The sequence below is a fragment of the Callithrix jacchus genome, chromosome 19 (genome assembly GCF_049354715.1).
Source record: "Callithrix jacchus isolate 240 chromosome 19, calJac240_pri, whole genome shotgun sequence".
NCBI classification, from domain to species: Eukaryota; Metazoa; Chordata; class Mammalia; order Primates; family Cebidae; genus Callithrix; species Callithrix jacchus.
This window is the reverse complement of record NC_133520.1, coordinates 29,910,036-29,929,360: the sequence shown is the minus strand read 5'-3', so window position 1 is coordinate 29,929,360 and position 19,325 is coordinate 29,910,036. Positions and strand designations below refer to the sequence as shown.

Here is a 19,325-nt window from a genome sequence, read left to right as displayed (position 1 = left end):
AGATGTGTCACTGGTCCCAAGAAGTGTCCCTGTCACAAAGCTGGTCGACACCTAGCCACTTATGTTAGGCAATGAATGAAGGCGCCTGCGCAGTAGAGTCCAGCGAGGGGAAGCGGGCGCCTGCGCACAGAAGTAGTGACCGTTCGTTCCCGCCCCGCCTCTGCCAAGCCGCGCCAGCGCAGTGAGGATCGAGCCAGCAAATACAGCGCCTGCGCGGCCGTGGCTGAGGAGCCTGTGGCGGCAGCGGCGATGGAACCAGCAGAGCAGCTGAGCGAGTTAGTGTCAGCCGAGGGCCGAAACCGGAAGGCGGTGCTGTGCCAGCGTTGCGGCTCCCGGGTGCTGCAGCCAGGGACCGCTCTCTTCTCCCGCCGACAGGTAGGGAGGCAGGTTGGAGGGCGTTTACACCCGCAGTCTCCCAGACAAGCCGCCCCAGTCGAAATCTGAACCCCAGCTCAATTTCCGGAGACCGCGCCCTCCTCGCGCGGCCTTAAGCCCCGCCCCTCGGGCCTCCGCTTTGCGAGGCTCCGCCCCTGGGGCCACCGGCGGCGAGGGAGAGAACCGGATCCCGCCTCGGGATCTTTTGCTGCGGAACCGATCCCTGGGTTCCAGTCTGCCCTGCCCTCCGCCCCCGGGGCCGCCGCGAGCGCGGGCCCTGCGCCCTGCCGCAGTCCAGGGCCGTTGCTTCGCGGGCGCGTAGAAGGGAGGCGCCCCATTCTGGCTCCCGGAGCTCCCGCCAGCCTGCAGGACCTGGCAGGTGCCTCTCGGCCGCCGCTCACCGCGGATGTGGCCGGGTTCCTGTCCTACTCCAGACCCCACCCGCCAGTCCTAATTTCTCCGTCTCATTTATGGCAGCCACCTGTTTCACGAAGGAGCCCCAGAAATAACTGGTGTAGGGGACGCGGCAAAATAACCCCGGTAACCTGCATACCGAGGAAGTTAACGTTTTCCAGATGAATCGTATTTCAAGTGCAATAGATACCTGACGTCCTGGAAGTAAATTTCAAAGAAAAACAGTTTTTTCCCCTTGAGTTTAGCAATTTTAATACCCTTCCTACCACCATGACCCCAAGTGAGAAAGTTGGAAAAAAAAAATTATTTCGGTCAACTCTGTATTGAAAAGTGCAAGTATAATGTCATTTCAACCATAGGGACATCCTGTCATTCAAAATTCTTTCTTTTTTTTTTTTTTTGAGACGGAGTTTCGCTCTTGTTACCCAGGCTAGAGTGCAATGGCGCAATCTCGGCTCACCGCAACCTCCGCCTCCTGGTTTCAGGCAGTTCTCCTGCCTCTGCCTCCTGAGTAGCTGGGACTACAGGCACGCACCACCATGCCCAGCTAATTTTTTGTATTTTTAGTAGAGACGGGGTTTCACCATGTTGACCAGGATGGTCTCGATCTCTTGACCTCGTGATCCACCCGTCTCGGCCTCCCAAAGTGCTGGGATTACAGGTGTGAGCCACCGCGCCCGGCCATCAAAATTATTTCTAAAACTATGCAGATCATCTTATAATTTCATGTGGTTGAACAGATCGTGAAGCGTAATGTCTAGTAGAAGAGCAAGAATCCCCCATACCTCCAAAACAGCCTTTTGTCAAAGGAGGAAAAAAGGAATCTGTGTATGTTGTTTTGTAGGTATATTGATGACTTTTTACCTACATATTGGTGGAGCCCCCAGCGTTCTTTTAAGACTTCCAAGGTTTGGGAGTAGAGTTGTCGATTAATTTTACTAAGTTCATGGCATTATGGAGTCAGTGGAAAGAACATGGATCTTGGAATTAAAATATACATGGAATTAAATCCTGACTTTATCATTCATTAACATTGAAAGAGTTATTTAGGCCGGGCGCGGTGGCTCATGCCTATAATCCCAGCACTTTGGGAAACCAAAGCTGGTGGATCACCTGAGGTCAGGAGTTCGAGACCAACTTGGCCAACATGATGAAACCCCGTCTCTACTAAAAAAAAAAAAAAAATTAGCTGGGCGTGGTGGCACACACCTGTAATCCCAGCTACTCTAGAGGCTGAGGCATTAGAATCGCTTGAACCTGGGAGACGCAGGTTGTGGTGAGCTGAGATTGCATCACTGCACTGCAGCCTGGGCAACAGTGAGACTGTCTCAAATTTGAAGAAAAAAAACAAAAAAGTAAAAAATTTAAAAAAATAAAGTTATTTAAACTCCATGAGATGCAGCTTGCTATTGTGTAAAACAGGGGTGTCCAGTCTTTTGGTTTTGTTGGGCCACATTGGAAGGAGAATTGTCTTGGGCCATACAACATACACTAACAGTAGCTGATGAGCTAAAAGAAAAAAAAAAAAAAAAGGCAAAAAAAAAAATCTCATAATGTTTTAAGAAAGTTTCCCAATTTGTTTTGGGCCGCATTCAAAGCTGTTCTGAGCCATATGCAGGCTGCGGGTTGCACAAACTTGGAAGCTTGGTGTAAAATGATGATGATAGAGGGAAGAATTTGCATGAAAGCACTTAGCACTGTGCCTAGTATATAGCCCATTATATAGGTTAGATCCCATACTCCTTTTCCGTGGCAAGGCTCTAATTTTTCTTTAATTAATTAATTAATTAATTTTTTTTTTTTTTGGCAGCTTCTTTTTTTTTTTTTTTTTTTAATTTTTTATTGGATTTTAGGTTTTGGAGTACATGAGCAGAGCATGCAAGACAGTTGCGTAGGAACACACATGGCAGTGTGCTTTTCTTTCCTTCTCCCCTTCACCCACATTTGGCATTTCTCCTCAGGCTATCCCTCCCCACCTCCCCCGGCCCTCCCCTTTTCCCCCCAATAGACCCCAGTGTTTAGTACTCCCCTTTCTGTGTCCATGTGTTCTCATTTTTCATCACCCGCCTATGAGTGAGAATATGCGGTGTTTCATTTTCTGTTCTTGTGTCAGTTTGCTGAGGATGACGTTCTCCAGATTCATCCATGTCCCTACAAACGACACAAACTCATCATTTCTGATTGCTGCATAATATTAATTTATTTATTTTTGAGACAGAGTGTTGCTCTGTCACCCAGGCTGGAGTGCAGTGGCACAATCTCAGCTCACTATAACCTATGCCTCCTGGGTTCAAGCCACTCTTCTGCCTCAGCCTCTCTAGTAACTGGGATTACCACCATGTCCAGCTAACTTTTGTGTTTTTAGTAGAGACGGTGTTTCACCATGTTGGCCAGGCTGGTCTCAAACTCCTAACCTCATGATCCACATGCCTCAGCTTCCCAAAGTGCTGGGATTACAGGCATGAGCCACAGCGCCCAGCCTGGTTTTGTCTAATTTTATAAACTGACATAAATTAAGAGTCTTTTTAATGGAGTTTATAGTTTTTTTAAAATTCTTAATTTTTTTCCTATTTATTGATTTTATTTATTTATTTATTTTTGAGACATCTTGCTCTGTTGCCAGGCTAGAGTGCAGTGGCATGATCTCAGCCCACTGCAGCCTCCACGTCCTGCGTTCAATTGATTCACCTGCCTCAGCCTCCCAAGTAGCTGGGACTATAGACGTGTGCCACCATGCCTGGCTAATTTTTGTATTTTTAGTAGAGATGGGATTTCTCCATGTTGACCAGGATGGTCTCGATCTCTTGACCTCGTGATCCACCCACCTCAGCCTCCCAAAGGGCTGGGATTGCAGGCATGAGCCACCGCGCCTGGCCTATTTTATTTTTATTTTTATTTTTTGAGATGGTGTTTCGCTCTTGTTGCCCAGGCTGGAGTGCAATGTCAGGAGTTCAGGACTGGCCTGGCCACCATGGTGAAATCCTGTCTTTACTAAAAATACAAAAATTATCTGGGTGTGTTGGTGGGCACCTATAATCCCAGCTACTTGGAAGGCTGAGGCACAAGAATCACTTGAACCTGGGAGGCGGAGGTTGCAGTGAGTCAAGATCACCAGGTGCATCACTGCACTCCAGCCTGGGTGACAGCGAGATTCTGTCTCAAAACAAAACAACAACAACCGAAAAAAACATAGAGAGACGGGCTCGCTGTATTGCCCCTGGTCTCAAACTCCTGGGCCCAAGTGATCCATCCACCTTGGGCTCCCAAAGTGGTGGGATTACAGGTGTGAGCCACTGTGCCTGGCCAGGGTCTTTTTTCCCTTCCCGTCCTTTTCCTTTCCTCTCTCCTTCCTTCCTTCCTCCCTCCCGCCCCTGTTTTGCTGTCACCTGACTGGAGTGTAGTGACACAAGCATGGCTCACTGCAGCTACCAATCAGCCAAAATTATTAATTCTTGTTTGATACTATTTTAAACTGATTTTGCCAAAAATTGTGTGGGCAAAATAAATTATGTATGTTATATTTCTTTTTGTTTCTCAACTGACACAGTGGCTCCTATTCTCTAGAAAGAGGTCTAATAATTGTTTAATGCATTTTATGTGTTTAAAAATGTTTTCCCTCTTTTAAAAAGACAAAAAGTTTTTTTTGTTGTTGTTTTTAACAATGGCTTCAACATTTCTGGAAATTTCCTATTTCTTGAGAAAGAACTGTTGGAAGAATCCTGTCCCCTTTCTGGACTCTAGCAACTCAGCTCTAATTTAACCCAGTGTTCTGACTCTCATCCTAATTTTTTTCTCCTTTCTTTGCTCAAATACTAATTTCAGCAAAAATATAACCTCTAGGACATGATGTAAATAGAAGTTAAAAAATTTCCTGGGAGATTCTAATGGTTATTAGTCCCCTCCTCTGCTCTGTGTCACATATTTTAAGGCGGAGAAAAACAGTTCTATCATTACAGAGAGCAAGGAGCTTCTGAGATGCCAAGCTCCTTAACTGAAGCTTTGGGGTGAACCCCCTAAAGTTTTAGGGTAGCTCTTTTTTGTCATAACTGAAATACTGTAGATAAACCACCATCAGGGCAATTACAGCAGGGCTGTTACTCATCTCTGCAGGTGTTAAAGGAGCACTCCCAGCAGTTAAGCCTGGAGAAGGATGTGTAAGGAGTCCTGGTTAGAGGTGGCCTACAGCTTTCTCTCTTGCTCCACCCAGTGGAAGAGAAGAGCCTAATAGTCTGTAGATGGGAACAATCAAGAGAGCTAGACTGCCAATCCTACCTTTCAGGTGATCCAGGGCCTGCCTCTTACTGTCTCTTATATTCCACAGCTCTTTAGTCTAAAGCAGTGTGTTTCTTGATTCCGTCCCCCACACCCAAACCTCCAAAAGACATTTAGCAGTATCTGGAGACATTTTTAGTTGTCAGAATTAGGGAGGTGTGCTACTGACAGCTTGTGGGTAGAAGCCAGGAATGCTTTTAATCATCTTTTTCTTTCTTTCTTTCTCTTTTTTTTTTTTTTTTCTTTTTTTGAGTTGGAGTCTTGCTCTGTTGCCAGGCTGGAGAGCGGTGGCACGATCTCTGTTCACTTAACCTCTGCCTCCCAGGTTCAAGCAATTCTCCAGCTTCAGCTAGCTGGGATTACAGGCATATGCCACCACACCCAGCTAATTTTTACATTTTTTAGTAGCGATGTGATTTCACCATGTTAGCCAGGCTGGTCTGGAACTCCTGACCTCAGGTGATCCACCCGCCTCCATCTCCCAGAGTGCTGGGATTACAGGCATGAGCCACTGTGCCCAGACCCTATTAAGCATCTAATAATGCACAAGACAGCTCCCAACAACGATGAATTCTGCAGCCCAGAATGTCAGTAGTGCCCAGGTTGAGAAACCTTGGCCTAAAGACTACAAAGCAGTCTTCCTATCTATCATCTCAGTCAGCCTGAGGAAATGATTCGCATCATTTGTTGTTTATACCACTAGACTATTAGGTCCTGTGTCCAGTCCGCTTCTGTATCTCCTATGTCTAGACTGTGCACATGAGTGAGAACTGAGTAAATACTGGAATTTAAATAAACTAGTGAATAAAAGTTACTAGTCCAGTATAATAATTAGCATGGATACAATAGATCAGTATATTCAGTTGGCACCATCACTTCGCTATTTGTGCAGCATGTGATTTGTGTTCTATTATTTTTACCTTTAAACTATGTTGGACTTGATCTGTTCTTTTAAAGTCATATGATTGTTTTCACATATGCAATGTTCATATCCTGGGGCCAGTTGCAGTGGCTCATGCCTGTATTCCCAGCACTTTGGGAGGCTGAGGCGGGTGGATCACCTGAGGTCAGGAGTTCAAGACCAGCCTGACAAACATGGTGAAACCCTATCTCTACCAAAAATATGAAAATTAGCTGGGCGTAGTGGTGAAAGCCTGTAATCCCAGCTACGCGGGAGGCTGAGAATCGCTTGAACTCAGGAGGCAGAGGTTGCATTGAGCCGAGATGGCGCTACTGCACTCTAGTTTGGGCAACAGAGAGAGACCCTGTCTCACAAAAAAGAAAAATAAAAGTTCATACCCTTGAACTCAGTGCTTCTCAGAACCTTACCCAGTTTCTGGTGGAGGAAGTGATAATTGAGCTGTGTAGAGGCAGGGTGCAGCACTGTGATGGTTCATACTTGTGAGAGAAAGCATGGGATGCTTGAAGAATTGAAAAGTTCAAGTTGGCCAGGGTATGGAGTGTGTAAAAATGACAAGAAGTGAGGCTGAGGTGGGATTAAGATGATTGGAAAAGAAGAGGGGAGGAGCTTCGGGATGAATCCTGTCCATGCAGGGTAGAAGCCCATGACTGGGGTGAGATATGGAATCAAAAGGAAGATTGAGCCAGGTGCCAGTCAGCTGTGGATAGGACTGACACCCCTGAGGGGTTGTGAGATGGCCGAAACCTTAAAGGAGCAAAGGTGAGCAGAGGAGGAGTCATAATTTGGGAACTACTTTTGGGAGCAAGGAGGACACTGATTCCCAGCCCCAGATCCTGAAGGATATGGAGTGTCAGAGGATGGACAGTGGCCACTGGGTTTGCGTCAGTGTCCTCAGCCAGAGCCTCATTTCTGTGAAGACAAAGAAAACAGGAAACTCCAAAGAGCTTGGAAATGTAGGAAAAGGAAGGTGATGCTGGAGAAGAAAGTTGCTGCTCTTGTGTATTTTTAGGGGGCCAGGGGAGCATTGTGGCAGGAGTGGGCAGTGAAAGACTGGCCTGTGGGAGGGAAAGTATGGGACAGTGTTGGGTTAGGACTGTGAGGGCAGAAGACCCCAAGGGCAGTAACCAAGGGCAGTTTCTTTTCAAACTAAATGTGCACTTCACAGAATGACCCAGCACTCTGGGGTCTTTTTCCCAGAGAAATGAAAGTTATGTGCACACCAAAACCTATACATAAATGTGCATAGCAGCTTTATTCATGATAGCCCCAAACTGGAAAAAGCCCAGATGCCCTTCAACAGGTGAATGGTTAAACAGATTGGTACATCTGTACCATGGAATACTACTCAGCAACAAAAATAGAATGAACTATTGATGCACATAACTTGGATGCATCTCAGTGACTTGTGTTGAGTGAAAAAAAAAGCTAGTTTCAGAGGGTTCCATACTGTATGGTTCCATTTATATAACATTTTTGAAATGACAAAATTTTAGAAACGGAGACCAGCTTAGTGGTTGCCAGGAGTTAGGCCTGCAGTGGGTGGTGTTTGATGAGCATGGTTATAAAAGGGTAAGGAGGGATCCTTATGGTGATGGAACTTAACCATGTTGATGGAAACATGACCCTACATGTAGTAAAATTGTATAGAACTAAATACACACGTGAGTAGAAGTAAACTGGGCAGATCTGAATAAGGTGTGTGGTTGTATCAGTGTTTCTCTCCCGATTGTCATTTTGCACATAGTTTTGTAAAATGTTATCTTTGGGTGAAACAGGGTAAAAGTTACATGGAATTTCTGTATTTCCTATAACTACATGTGAACCTGCAGTTATCTCAATAAATTTTTAATTGAAAAAATCAGGCCAGGCACAGTGACTCACACCTGTAATCCCAGCACGTTGGGAGGATCGCCTGAGGTCAGGAGTCTGAGTCCAGCCTGGCGAACATGGTGAAACCTCGTCTCTACGAAAAATATGAAAAATTAGCAAGGTGTGGTGGTGCGTGCCTATAAGCCCAGCTACTCGGGAGGCTGAAGCAGAATCCCTTGAACCTGGGAGGCAGAGGTTGCAGTGAGCTGAGATCATACCACCACACTCCAGCCTGGGTTGACAGAGCAAGACTGCTTAAAAAAAAAAAATCAGGACATTAAGTGGAAAAAGCCAGTCACAAAAGGACAAATACTACATGAATTCACTTCTCTGAGGTACCTAGAGTAGTCAAATTCATGGAGAGAAAGTAGAACAGTGGTAGCCAGGGGCTGTGGGAAAGGGGATGGGAGTATTGTTGAATGAGTACAGAGTTTGCGAAGATGAGAAAGATTGAAGATGGATGGTGGGGCGGTTGCACCATAGTTGAATGTACTTAAAGATGCTGAACTGTACGCTTAAAAATGGTTAAAATGGCAAATTTCATATTTTACCACAAAAAAAATTGGGAATCAAAATGGAACATGCATCTCAGCTATGTAAGTATTGCTATTATCTACTACTGTTCAACAAAATCGCCCCCAAACAGTGACTTCAGAACAGTGATGTATTTTTTTTTTTTTTTGAGACAATATTGTTCTGTCACCCAGGCTGGAGTACAATGACGTGATCTCGGCTCACTGCAACCTCTGCATCCCAGATTCAAGCGATTCTCCTGCCTCAGCCTCCCGAGTAGCTGGGATTACAGCCACCCGCCATCATGCCCAGCTAGTTTTTGTATTTTTAGTAGAGACAGGGTTTTGCCATGTTGGCCAGGCTGGTCTTGAACTCCTGACCTCAGGTGATCTGCCTGCCTCGGCCTCCCAAAGTGTTGGGATTACAGGTGTGAGCCACTGCCCAGCCCAAACAGTGATGTGTTCTGCTCAGGAATTTAGGGGTTGACTAGCCTTAGTGAGGCAATTCTCACTGGGCCCAAGTGTCCCACGAGAAATGGCAAAAGTTGTGTGCCATTTTCTAACCAGCATATGTTCATCAAGCAATCACCATCAAGCAATCACCCTGGCCTGCCCAGACCAGCGGGGAGGGGCATGGACTCCACTCTTGGTGAAGGGATTATCAGAGAATTTTCGAATGTGTTTTGAAACCACCACAAGTAGCCCCCAGAAGGGAAAAAATTATGAAAAAGTTAACCGAAGTGTACCCTGCATTGGAACAGTTTCTATTCTCATCTATGTTGTAGCATGCTTGCCAAGTTTTCTATCACGAGAATGTATTTTTACAATAAGAAAGGTAGTATTTTGTTTTTAAAATGGTGCTGTTAGTAGTATATCAGCAGTCTCACTGGGTTGTGGTGTTCCATCTGTTTCTGAAGAGGTGGTCCAGGATGCGCTGGGGTCCTGACAGAGCGAAGGTAACCCATGTGTTCAGGGATCTCACTGGCAACTTTGCACCAAGTCGAGTTTGCCTCAAATTACATATTACCTTTCTTTTGTTTCTACCTCCCAGTAGTCTGTGTAGAAATCCTCATTATATTCCAGATGTTCTATCTAATCTCCTGGCCCTAGCAGTTGTCCTTGGTGTTGCAGTGAAGAGGCTGAGATCCAAGCAGAGATGCACATACATATGCATATATATGGGTATAGTCTTGTGGGTCTGACTTAGAGGATCTAAGTAAAAATGGGAATGTCGAGGAATAGAGCAAACAGGACCCAATATGATGTCTTGAATGGAGCGTTAATAATAGTAGTACCAACCGGGCGCGGTGGCTCACGCCTGTAATCCCAGCACTTTGGGAGGCTGAGGTGGGTGGATCACGAGGTCAAGAGATCGAGACCATCCTGGCCAATATGGTGAAACCCTATGTCTACTAAAAATACAAAAACAATTAGCTGGGCACGGTGGCACGCGCCTGTAGTCCCAGCTATGCAGGAGGCTGAGGCAGGAGAATTGCATGAACCCAGGAGGCGGAGGTTGCAGTGGGCTGAGATCGCACCACTGTACTCCAGCCTGGCGACAGAGTGAGACTCTGTCTCAAAAAAAAGTAATAATAGTAGTACCTTTAAATCACAAATCAAAGGAGAGACGACTGGACAGGTGACGCTTTGTGCTACAGATGGGAACCGAGAGCAGGAAGTGGTGTTCTTTTGTTGGGCACCGCCCGAACGCTGATGCTTTAGTCCATTTTCTTTTTGTTTTGTTGGACACGCTGAATTCTTGGTTGATTGGTTTAGGTGTCTTAACTTGTCCTCTGAAGTTCACTCCGTCTATGTTAAGATGTGTGAGATTTCACACCTACAATATAGGGGATAAGCCAGAAATATATTTAGGAAAATTGAGGCCCACAGAGAGTTACAGATAGGACTGGAATTCCGGTTTCCTGGTTCTGTAATTTTGATTCCTCTCTTTGCCTCTGATTGTTCCTGTTTTTGTTTAAGGTAGAACAAAGTATTAAGGGCATGTTTAACATGAGGCAAAAAGAGTGACTGGAGTGACAGTATCACACAGTGGCTTGTGGCATAGCCCCAGCTACTTGGGAGACTGAGGCTGGAGGATTGCTTAAGCCCAGGAGTTCAAACCCAGCCTGGGCAATGTAGCGACACCCCATCCCTAATTACAAAAATGAAAAAGTATATTGTGGAGTGGGAAATGGGAAATAAGTGATATGACAGCAGCCGTATGAGGAGCAGAGGGGTAACACACTTCACTGGCTTTATATTTTGCAGTAGTCTGGGACAGCCAAGGGTGTATACACTATCCATATGGAAGAAATTAAAGCAATTATGTGAGTGCCAGAGGCCTCCTCCTAATGATTGAGAAGTCCTATAGATTGGAGGGTGCAAGCATCCTAGAGCTGACAATTCCAAACTGTAGAACTAGATTTTCCTTTTTGTAAGATAAATCCAGTATGTTCCTGCCTGACGGAATAGATCAAAGCCAGATATCCCCTGTTCATTCTTTTAACAAAATCGTTGAGATTCTGCTCCATCCCAGTTGCTGTTCTAAGCACTAGAGATCTAGGAATGAACAACATAAGCTCCTTGCTTTTCAGGAGCTGATATTCTAGTGGAGATAGACACATGGTAAATAAGTAAGCCAATAAATTAATACAATAATTTCAGAAAATAAGCAAAAAGTAAACAAGTAGGCATGGCATGAGGAGATGTCCGGGGAGATGAACGTGTTCATTTTCTTGATTATGATAACGGTTTCACTGGTATACATGTGCTAAAGTGAAAGAAACTGTGCATTTTATTTTATTACTTTTTGAGACAGGATCTCACTCTGTCACCCAGGCTGGAGTACAGTGGCATGATCTTGGCTCATTGCAGTCTCAATCTCCCCGGCTCAAGCAATTCTCCTACCTCAGCCTCCTGTATAGCTGGGACTACAGACATTTGCCAACATGCCCAGCTATTTTTTTTTTTTTTTTTTCCTGAGGCAGAGTCTTGCTTTGTTGCCCAGGCTGAAGAGCAGTGGTGTGATCTCAGCTCACCTGTAGCCTCGACAACCTCCTGGGCTCAAGCGATCCTCTTACCTCAGCCCATGAGTAGCTGGAACTACAGGCGTTGCACCACCACAGCCAGCTAATTTTTGTATTTTTTGTAGAGAACGGGTCTCACTATGTTGCCTGAGCTCAAGAGATGCTCCTGCTTCAGCGTCCCAAACTGCTGGGATTACAGGCATGCACCACCGCACCCAGCCCTAGCTAATTTTTTCGTAATACTTTTGGTGGTGGAGACTGGGTCTCATTATGTTGCCCAAGCTGATGTGCATTTAAAATGTGTGCAATTCATGTGTCAATTATACCTGAATAAAGCTCTTTTAAAAAAAATACAGTGGGCAGTAAGTAAAGCTAATTCAGGTCATTTGGTTAGAAAAGACCTCCTGAGAAGGCTACATTTGGGCTGACTACTGTGGAGGAGCCAGCCATGCCAAGATCTGAGGCCAGAGCAGGCTAACGCTCTTTGAGGATGGCAGGAAAGCCAGTGTTGTCTGAAGCATAGTGACCTGGGGAGAATAGGACCACCTGGGGCCCATGGTGAAGACAGCAGTGAGGCCAAGTTCCCAGACCACCCAGCTGGCGTCCCTCTTTCATTTCTCTTAAGAATCAGGGCAGGGACCAGAGGCAAAAAAGAGCCACCCAGGATCATCGTGTACAGCTTAACGAGAGGGCTTCTCTTTTTTAGTTTGTCATTCCTGCTAGGGAGCAATGTGAAGGGTACTGAGAATGTGGGTATTGATGGAACTGGGCCAGTTCAACTTCTGTGTTCTTTATGTTCTCTCCCACGGCAGCTTTTCCTCCCCTCCATGAGAAAGAAGCCAGCTCTGTCTGACGGCAGCGATCCCAATGGCGATCTCCTCCAGGAACACTGGCTGGTTGAGGACATGTTCATTTTTGAGAATGTGGGCTTCACCAAGGACGTGGGCAACATCAAGTTTCTGGTCTGCGCAGACTGTGAAATTGGACCAATTGGCTGGCATTGCCTAGATGACAAGAACAGTTTCTATGTGGCCTTGGAACGAGTTTCCCATGAGTGACTGAGGGGAGGGGTACTCAGCTCCGCCCCCAAAGATAAACTTGTTCCCCACAAGAACTGGCATTTAACGTGGTGTAACTGTTCCGCTGCCTTCTTCTCTATGCTAATATAAATACCGAGTACCAGCATGTCCACTTGAACATGCAGAGGGTTCATCCTGCTTCCTCAAGCCTCACATACATGCCTCCTGCTTAGTTCACTTGCCTCACATTTCCTAAGCTCCCTTTTCCCCTGTTTTGGGACACTGTGCTTCCGCAAATCTCATCTCTTCCCTGGCGTTCCGCCTAGGCTCTTGTTTTACCCAGGGGCTTCCTCTTTTTCTTGCTCTCGAAGAGCAGTATTCGACCTTTTAACTGTGATGACACATGACAAAAGATGCTTATGTGCTAATAGTTGAAAGTCTGCCTTTTTCTCATTCAAGAAAGCATCCGAACATCTGAAAGTGGCTTTGTTGTATGGCTGCCCTTGTGATCTACAGTAACTTCTTTCTAAAAGTAAAGCATTTACAAAACTCAGTATTTAAACCACCAACCAGAAACATTACTTTGGACACATCTCTAACACCATGTTTGAGCGCCTCTGCTCTAGGTTGAGAATGACATTTTATTGTGAAGATGGGTGCGGTCCCTCTGCCCTTGAAATCTTTTGGTTTCTTTTTATATTAGCTCCTCACTGCTACAGCCTAGAAGGTGAGAAACAAATCTTTAACCCCATCTGGCAGTCACTCAAGGAAAACCCAGCCCTGGCTGTTTACCCAGGCTCTCTCAGGATCAGAGTGGAGGGTATAGAATATGAGGGTTAGGCCTTTGCCAAATTATACACAAGTTTATAATTTGCCTCATCTGGACAGGTAACTTTCCTTTTTTCTTTTTTATTTTTTTGAGACAGTTTTGTTCTTGTTGCCCAGGCTGGAGTGCAGTGGTGCCATCTTGGCTCACTGCAACCTCCGCCTCCCAGGTTCAAGTGATTCTCCTGCCTCAGCCTCCTAAGTAGCTGGGATTACAGGCATGCACCACCACGCCCAGCTAATTTTGTCTTTTTAGTAGAGACCACCTCCATGTTGGTCAGGCTGGTCTCGAACCCCCAGCCTCAGGTGATCTGCTTGCCTTGACCTCCCAAAGTGCTGGGATTACAGGTGCGAGCCACCACAACCGGCCTGACAGGTTACTTTCTTCCTTTGTTTATAGGCAAGACTTCTTTAATGTACAGTATCATCATTTACTAAACATACTAAGCATGGTCCTCATGGAGTTTTGGTCCAACTGGAATCTCTCTACCAAGCCAGGATACAAACTTCCATTCAGATGCTTCTATTTCAATAGCTCTGGGGTTGCTCTAACAGTTTCATATTAGCAGAGTTGTTTAAGCCTTCAACTTGATTTCCAATTATTCCATCATTGCTATTCTGAAATGACTCACCGTCGTAGAAGGAAGTTTATTATATAACCAAGCTTTCAGGTATCCTTCTTCACCTCTGCAATTCAGACGGCCTAAAATTGAAATAAGTACTTAATAGAAACTTACTATCTGAAGTCCCTTCCATTGTTTTCTAGTGGCTTCCTCCTTCCTTACCCCCAAACTTTTTTTTTTTTTTTTTTGAGACAGAGTCTCACTCTGTCACCAGGCGCTAGGCTGGAGTGCAGTGGCACAATCTTGGCTCACTGCAACGTCCGCTTCTCGGGTTCAAGCAATTCTCCTGCCTCAGCCTCCCGAGTAGCTGGGACTACAGGCGCACACCACCACGCCCAGCTAATTTTCTTATTTTTAGTAGAGACGGGGTTTCACCTTGTTGGCCAGGATGGTCTCGATCTCTTGACCTTGTGACCTGCCCGCCTCGGCCTCCCAAAGTGCTGGGATTACAGGCTTGAGCCACCGCACCCGGCCTACCCCCAAACTTTCTAAGGGCTTCCTCACTGAAGTGCAGGCTGGCCTTGGGCGCAGTTTTGCAACAACCTACTCCCCAGGAAAGGTGGCTTCCTTCTGCAGTCAGCCTGAATGAGCTTCAGTAAGCAATTGAGAGAACTGTGTTTTTCTGACAAATGATCATGTCCATTGTTATGGCATCTGCAGAAAAACAATTACCCACTGAAGTCAGGAGCAAAACCAAGTAGACACCTCTAGGGACACATGGCCCCTGACATCACAAACCAGAACCTAAGCTAAGCATTTCTTAAAAATTAGGCTTTAACTGTTTGTTCTTTTTTAAATCATAGAATACATATTCGTTGCAGATAAATTCAAAACGTATAAACTTTTTTAATTGCTGATACTCCCACCATTCAGAGATTGCCAATGGTAATGTGGTATATATCCTCTTCAATGTATATGTATATATTATACACATGTGCAGTTAACAAATAGGACATCATCCTGTCCTCTTAAAACTTGCATGTAGGCCAGGCATGGTGGTTCACGCCTGTAACCACAGTACTTTGGGAGGCCAAGGCAGGAGGATTGCTTGAGCCCAGGTGTTCAAAAGCAGCCCGGGCAACATAGTGAGACTCTGTATCTACAAAAATAAAAGTTTGCCGGACATGGTGGCACATGTCTGTGATCCCACAGGCTTGGGAGACCTGAGGTTGGAGGATTGCTTGAGCTTAGGAGGATGAGGCGCAGCAAGTCACGTTCGCATCACCGCACTCCAGCCTGGGCGTCAGAGCAAGATCCTCTCTGAAAAGAAAAACAAAACTTTCATTTAACAAAATAGGATGAAAATCTTCCCACGACGGTAGATATGTATCTAAGTCCACCATGATTAGTATTCCATTGTATTGCTCTATTATAACAGTCCACTATTATGTTGTCTTCAATTTCTTGTAAACAATGATATGACATGCACCTTACATTCTGTGTGCACCTTCTTAATTATTTACTTGGCGTACATTATTAGACGTGGAATTGTAGGGTATGCACATTTTTGAGGCTTTACTGTATTGACACATCTCAAAAACTGTGCTGACGTGCCCTCCAGCAGCATAAAAGAGCACTCATTTCTCTGAACCCTCACGAACACTGGATATCGTTAAAAATATTTTGCTGCTTGTGCCTATAATCCCAGCACTTTGGAAGGCCAAGGCAGGAGGATCCCTTGAGCCCAGGAGTTTGAGACTAGTCTGGGCAACATAGTGAGACTCCATTTCTATAAAAAATGAACAAAATGACCTACCTGGGCACGGTGGTGTGTATCTATAATCCCTGCTAATTGAGAGGCTCAGGTGGGACGATAACTTGAGCCCTGGAGATGGAGGCTGCACTGAGCGTAAATCACACCACTGGCACTCCAGCCTGAGTGACAGAGTGAGAACCTGTCTCAAAAAAAGTGTACATACATATATATGTATATATAGCCACTTGAATAGGAAAACAGTATTTCATTGTTTTAATATGCATTTATTTAATTGAAATTTTTATATACTTATTGGTCATTTCTATTTCCTTTTTTGAGAACTGCCAAATGTTACCCTAGTAGCCAAAAATATCAAGTTGCTATTCTGCCTTTCAGTTTGATTTGAAAGAAAGAAAGGAATTTAAGCAATGGAAATTAGATTTCTGCATGTTCTTGGGAAGAATATATAAATTGAAAAAGCAGAGGAGAGCTGAAACCTGAACCTTAGGGTTTAGCTTCAGGTCAGCCAACTGATGATCTAGTCCACTGTAAAAAGCAAATGTCATTTCATTTCCCTCACACATAAAAGGCTCTCACTCCATACTTGTGAATCAGCTGCTATTTGCTGTGGGTAGATAGAGGCAACCTGTGCTTGCTGCTCCAAGTATAGATACTTCCGTTTTCTGTCGGGGAGAGCAGTTGATTTTGCGAAGGCCTAATTGTTTCCGCATGATTGTCGTTTTACAGAAACACAGAATCCAAGATGGACAATGGTGTACTACATTTCACAAATTGTCACCATGTTGTACATGAGGCTACATGTCTAACTGACAATAACTAGTGGGGACTTCTGCTTCTGGTAATCGTGCATAGGTCCTTTGGACTGACCAGCTCACTGGTCAACTAGAAAGGCTGGACAAAATATTTTTTAAATCTGTTTGCAGGCACTAAGAGAGCTGACATGGCTTTGAAGAATTACTAAACCAGGAGGGCAGAGAAGATGGGGATCTTGGGAGGTGGGCTTGGTGTGATGGACCATCGTTCTCCAGGGAGCATTTGTCAAACTTGGAGGCGATTCAGGGGCTTAGCACTGATTTTAGTAGCCTTTCAGAAGTAGGGGTCAGGGCCTGTTAAAGGGTGATGGACTTGGTGGTGTCCCTCACTTTTGGTTGAAGCCCTCAGTCTTTTGCACTCAGGAATAAGGGTGAGGCGATGTGGGAAACAGGCTCTTGGGACTGCGGCCCAGCTTCCAATTACCGATTTCAATCCTTGAAATTAGATTAAGGTGATCCCAGTGTGGTAGTTTGCTCAAACTCTTTGGATAAGCAAACAAAAACCCTCTCTAGAGGATATTATTATTATCCTAAACTTCAGATTATTTCTACAAACAATTTTGCTAATACAATATCCTGAGTACAACACAATGTAACCAGGCATGTGAGACCAGATAGCAGGCCCATAGTGGCTAGAGATACTGGCGCTGTCAAACAGACAAATAACTATTTACCATGTTCAAGGAGAGACACAAGCTTGGGAATTTCAGCAGCTACGTGGACACGTTTTGTTTTGTTTTGGGGTTTTTTGTTGTTTTGAGACAGTCTCGCTCTGTTGCTCAGGCTGGAGTGCAGTGGCACAATCTCGGCTCACTGCAACCTCTGCCTCCCAGGTTGAAGTGATTCTCCCACCTCAGCCTCCTGAGTAGCTGGGATTACAGGCATGTACCACCACGCCTAGCTAATTTTTGTATTTTTTAGTAAAGACGGTTTCACCATGTTGTCCAGGGTGGTGTTGAACTCCTGATCTTGTTGTCTGTCTGCCTCGGCCTCCCAAAGTGCTGGGATTACAGGCATGAGCCACTGTGCCCAGCCGGACATATATATTTTTTAAATATAATTCTAGAATTTTTAAGAATTCAATAATTAAGAATACAGTGGAATCAGCATGGGCAACATAGTGAGACCTTGTCTCTACAAGAAAAAAAAAAAAGAAGAAAAGAAAATAGCCAGGTGCATGGCACCTCCTGCAGTCCCAGCTACTTTCCAGGCTGAGGTGGGAGGATCACTTGAGTCCAGGAATTGGAAGTTTCAGTGAGCTATAATGATGTCACTGTACTCCAGCCCAGGCAACAGTGAGTCTGTATCTCTAACTTTAAAATTGACTGGGACATTTTAACAGCAGCTTAGGCACAACTGAGGAGAAAACTAGAAAACTAGGGGCGAGGTGTGACAGTAGACGTGTGAGACCACAACACAAAACCTTATCTAAGAGAAGTAAAAGAAAATAAATTCATGGGACCAGGGAATTACAGCCCGCAGGCCAAATTCACTCAGCCAGTACCTGATCTACTGAGACTCAGAAACTTTGAAGCTAAAAATGGTTTTTACTTTTTTTTTTTTTTTTTTTGATACAGGGTCTTACTCACACCCAGGCTGTGATTGTGCCACTGGATCTATTACCCAGTGGCACAATCACAGCTCACTGCAGCCTTCATCTCCCAGGCTCAGGCGATCCTCCCACCTTGGCCTCCTGAGTAGCTGGGAACACAGGCACGCATGTGCCACTGCGCCCGGCTCATTTGTATTTTTGTTAGAGACAGGGTTTTGCCGTGTTGCCCAGGCTGGTCTCAAACTCCTAGGCTCAAGTAATCCTCCTGCCTTGGACTCCCAAAGTGCTGGGATTACAGGTGTGAGCCACTGTACCTGGCCAGTTTTTATGTTTTGTAAATGGTCATAAGTTATCTATATAATATCTCCAATTCTGCCTCAGCCCACAAAGCATAGATACTTATCTAACTCTTTAAGAAAAAAGTTTGCTAACTCCTGAAACTGTTATCAATCTCATCTTTGCCAGGCACAGTGGCTCATGCCTATAATCCCAGCACTTTAGGAGGCCGAGGCGGGCAGATCACCTAAGGTCAGGAGTTCGAGACCAGCCTGGCCAACATGGTGAAACCCCTGTCTCTACTAAAAATACAAAAAAATTAGCCAGGTGTGGTGGTGCATGCCTATAATCCCAGCTAGGCAGGAGAATCACTTGAACCCAGGAGGCAGAGATTGCAGTGCACCGAGACTGTGCCATTGTACTCTAGTCTGGGCAACAAGAGCAAAACTCTTGTCTCAAAAAAAAAAAAAAAAAAAATCTCCAAACTGAAATTCAGTAAATCCCAGTTAAAAACTCAACAAGTTTGTGTGTGTAAAATTCAACAAACTGATTGTAAAAGTTAAATGAAAATGCAGAGAACCAGGAATAGCCAAGACAGTCATGGAGAAAAAAAAGGCAGGAGAATTTTTCTATTGGATAGAAAGTATAATTTTTCACAAGGATAGACAAATAGACTAATGGAGCAAAAGAGCTCAGAAACAGACCCGTGCATATATATGGACACTTGATTTATGGTAAAGGTAGGAGTGATGATTTGGAGGGGGCATGAGGAAGGCTTCTGCAATGCTGGTAATGTTCTGCATTTTAAAATCTTGGTAGTTGTTATATAATAAATTGAGCTGTACATCTGTGCTCTTTTCTGAACATATATTTTCACAATAAGGTTTTTGTTTTTCTTGGGACAGGGTCTCACTCTATCACCAAGGCTGGAGTGCAGTGGCATAATTGTGGCTCACTGCAGCCTCAAACTCCCAGGTTCAGATGATCCTCCTGCCTTAGCCTCACGAGTAGCTGGGACTACAGGTGCATGCTGCCGTGCCTGTTTTTTTTTTTTTTTTTAAGAGACGGGGTCTTACTGTGTTCCCCAGGCTGGTCTGGAACTCCTGGCCTC

The 19,325-nt window shown here is 45.0% G+C and overlaps 1 protein-coding gene across 1 annotated transcript; it reads left to right on the top strand.

Moving 5' to 3' along the window:
* Nucleotides 1–225: 225 nt before the first annotated feature.
* RABIF (RAB interacting factor) lies at nucleotides 226–15,290 on the top strand. The gene is made up of 2 exons (XM_002760656.8): nucleotides 226–375; nucleotides 12,203–15,290. The coding sequence occupies exons 1-2, from the start codon at nucleotides 250–252 to the stop codon at nucleotides 12,446–12,448; spliced, it is 372 nt and encodes a 123-aa protein (XP_002760702.1). The 5' UTR covers nucleotides 226–249; the 3' UTR covers nucleotides 12,449–15,290.
* The last annotated feature ends 4,035 nt before the right edge of the window (nucleotides 15,291–19,325 follow it).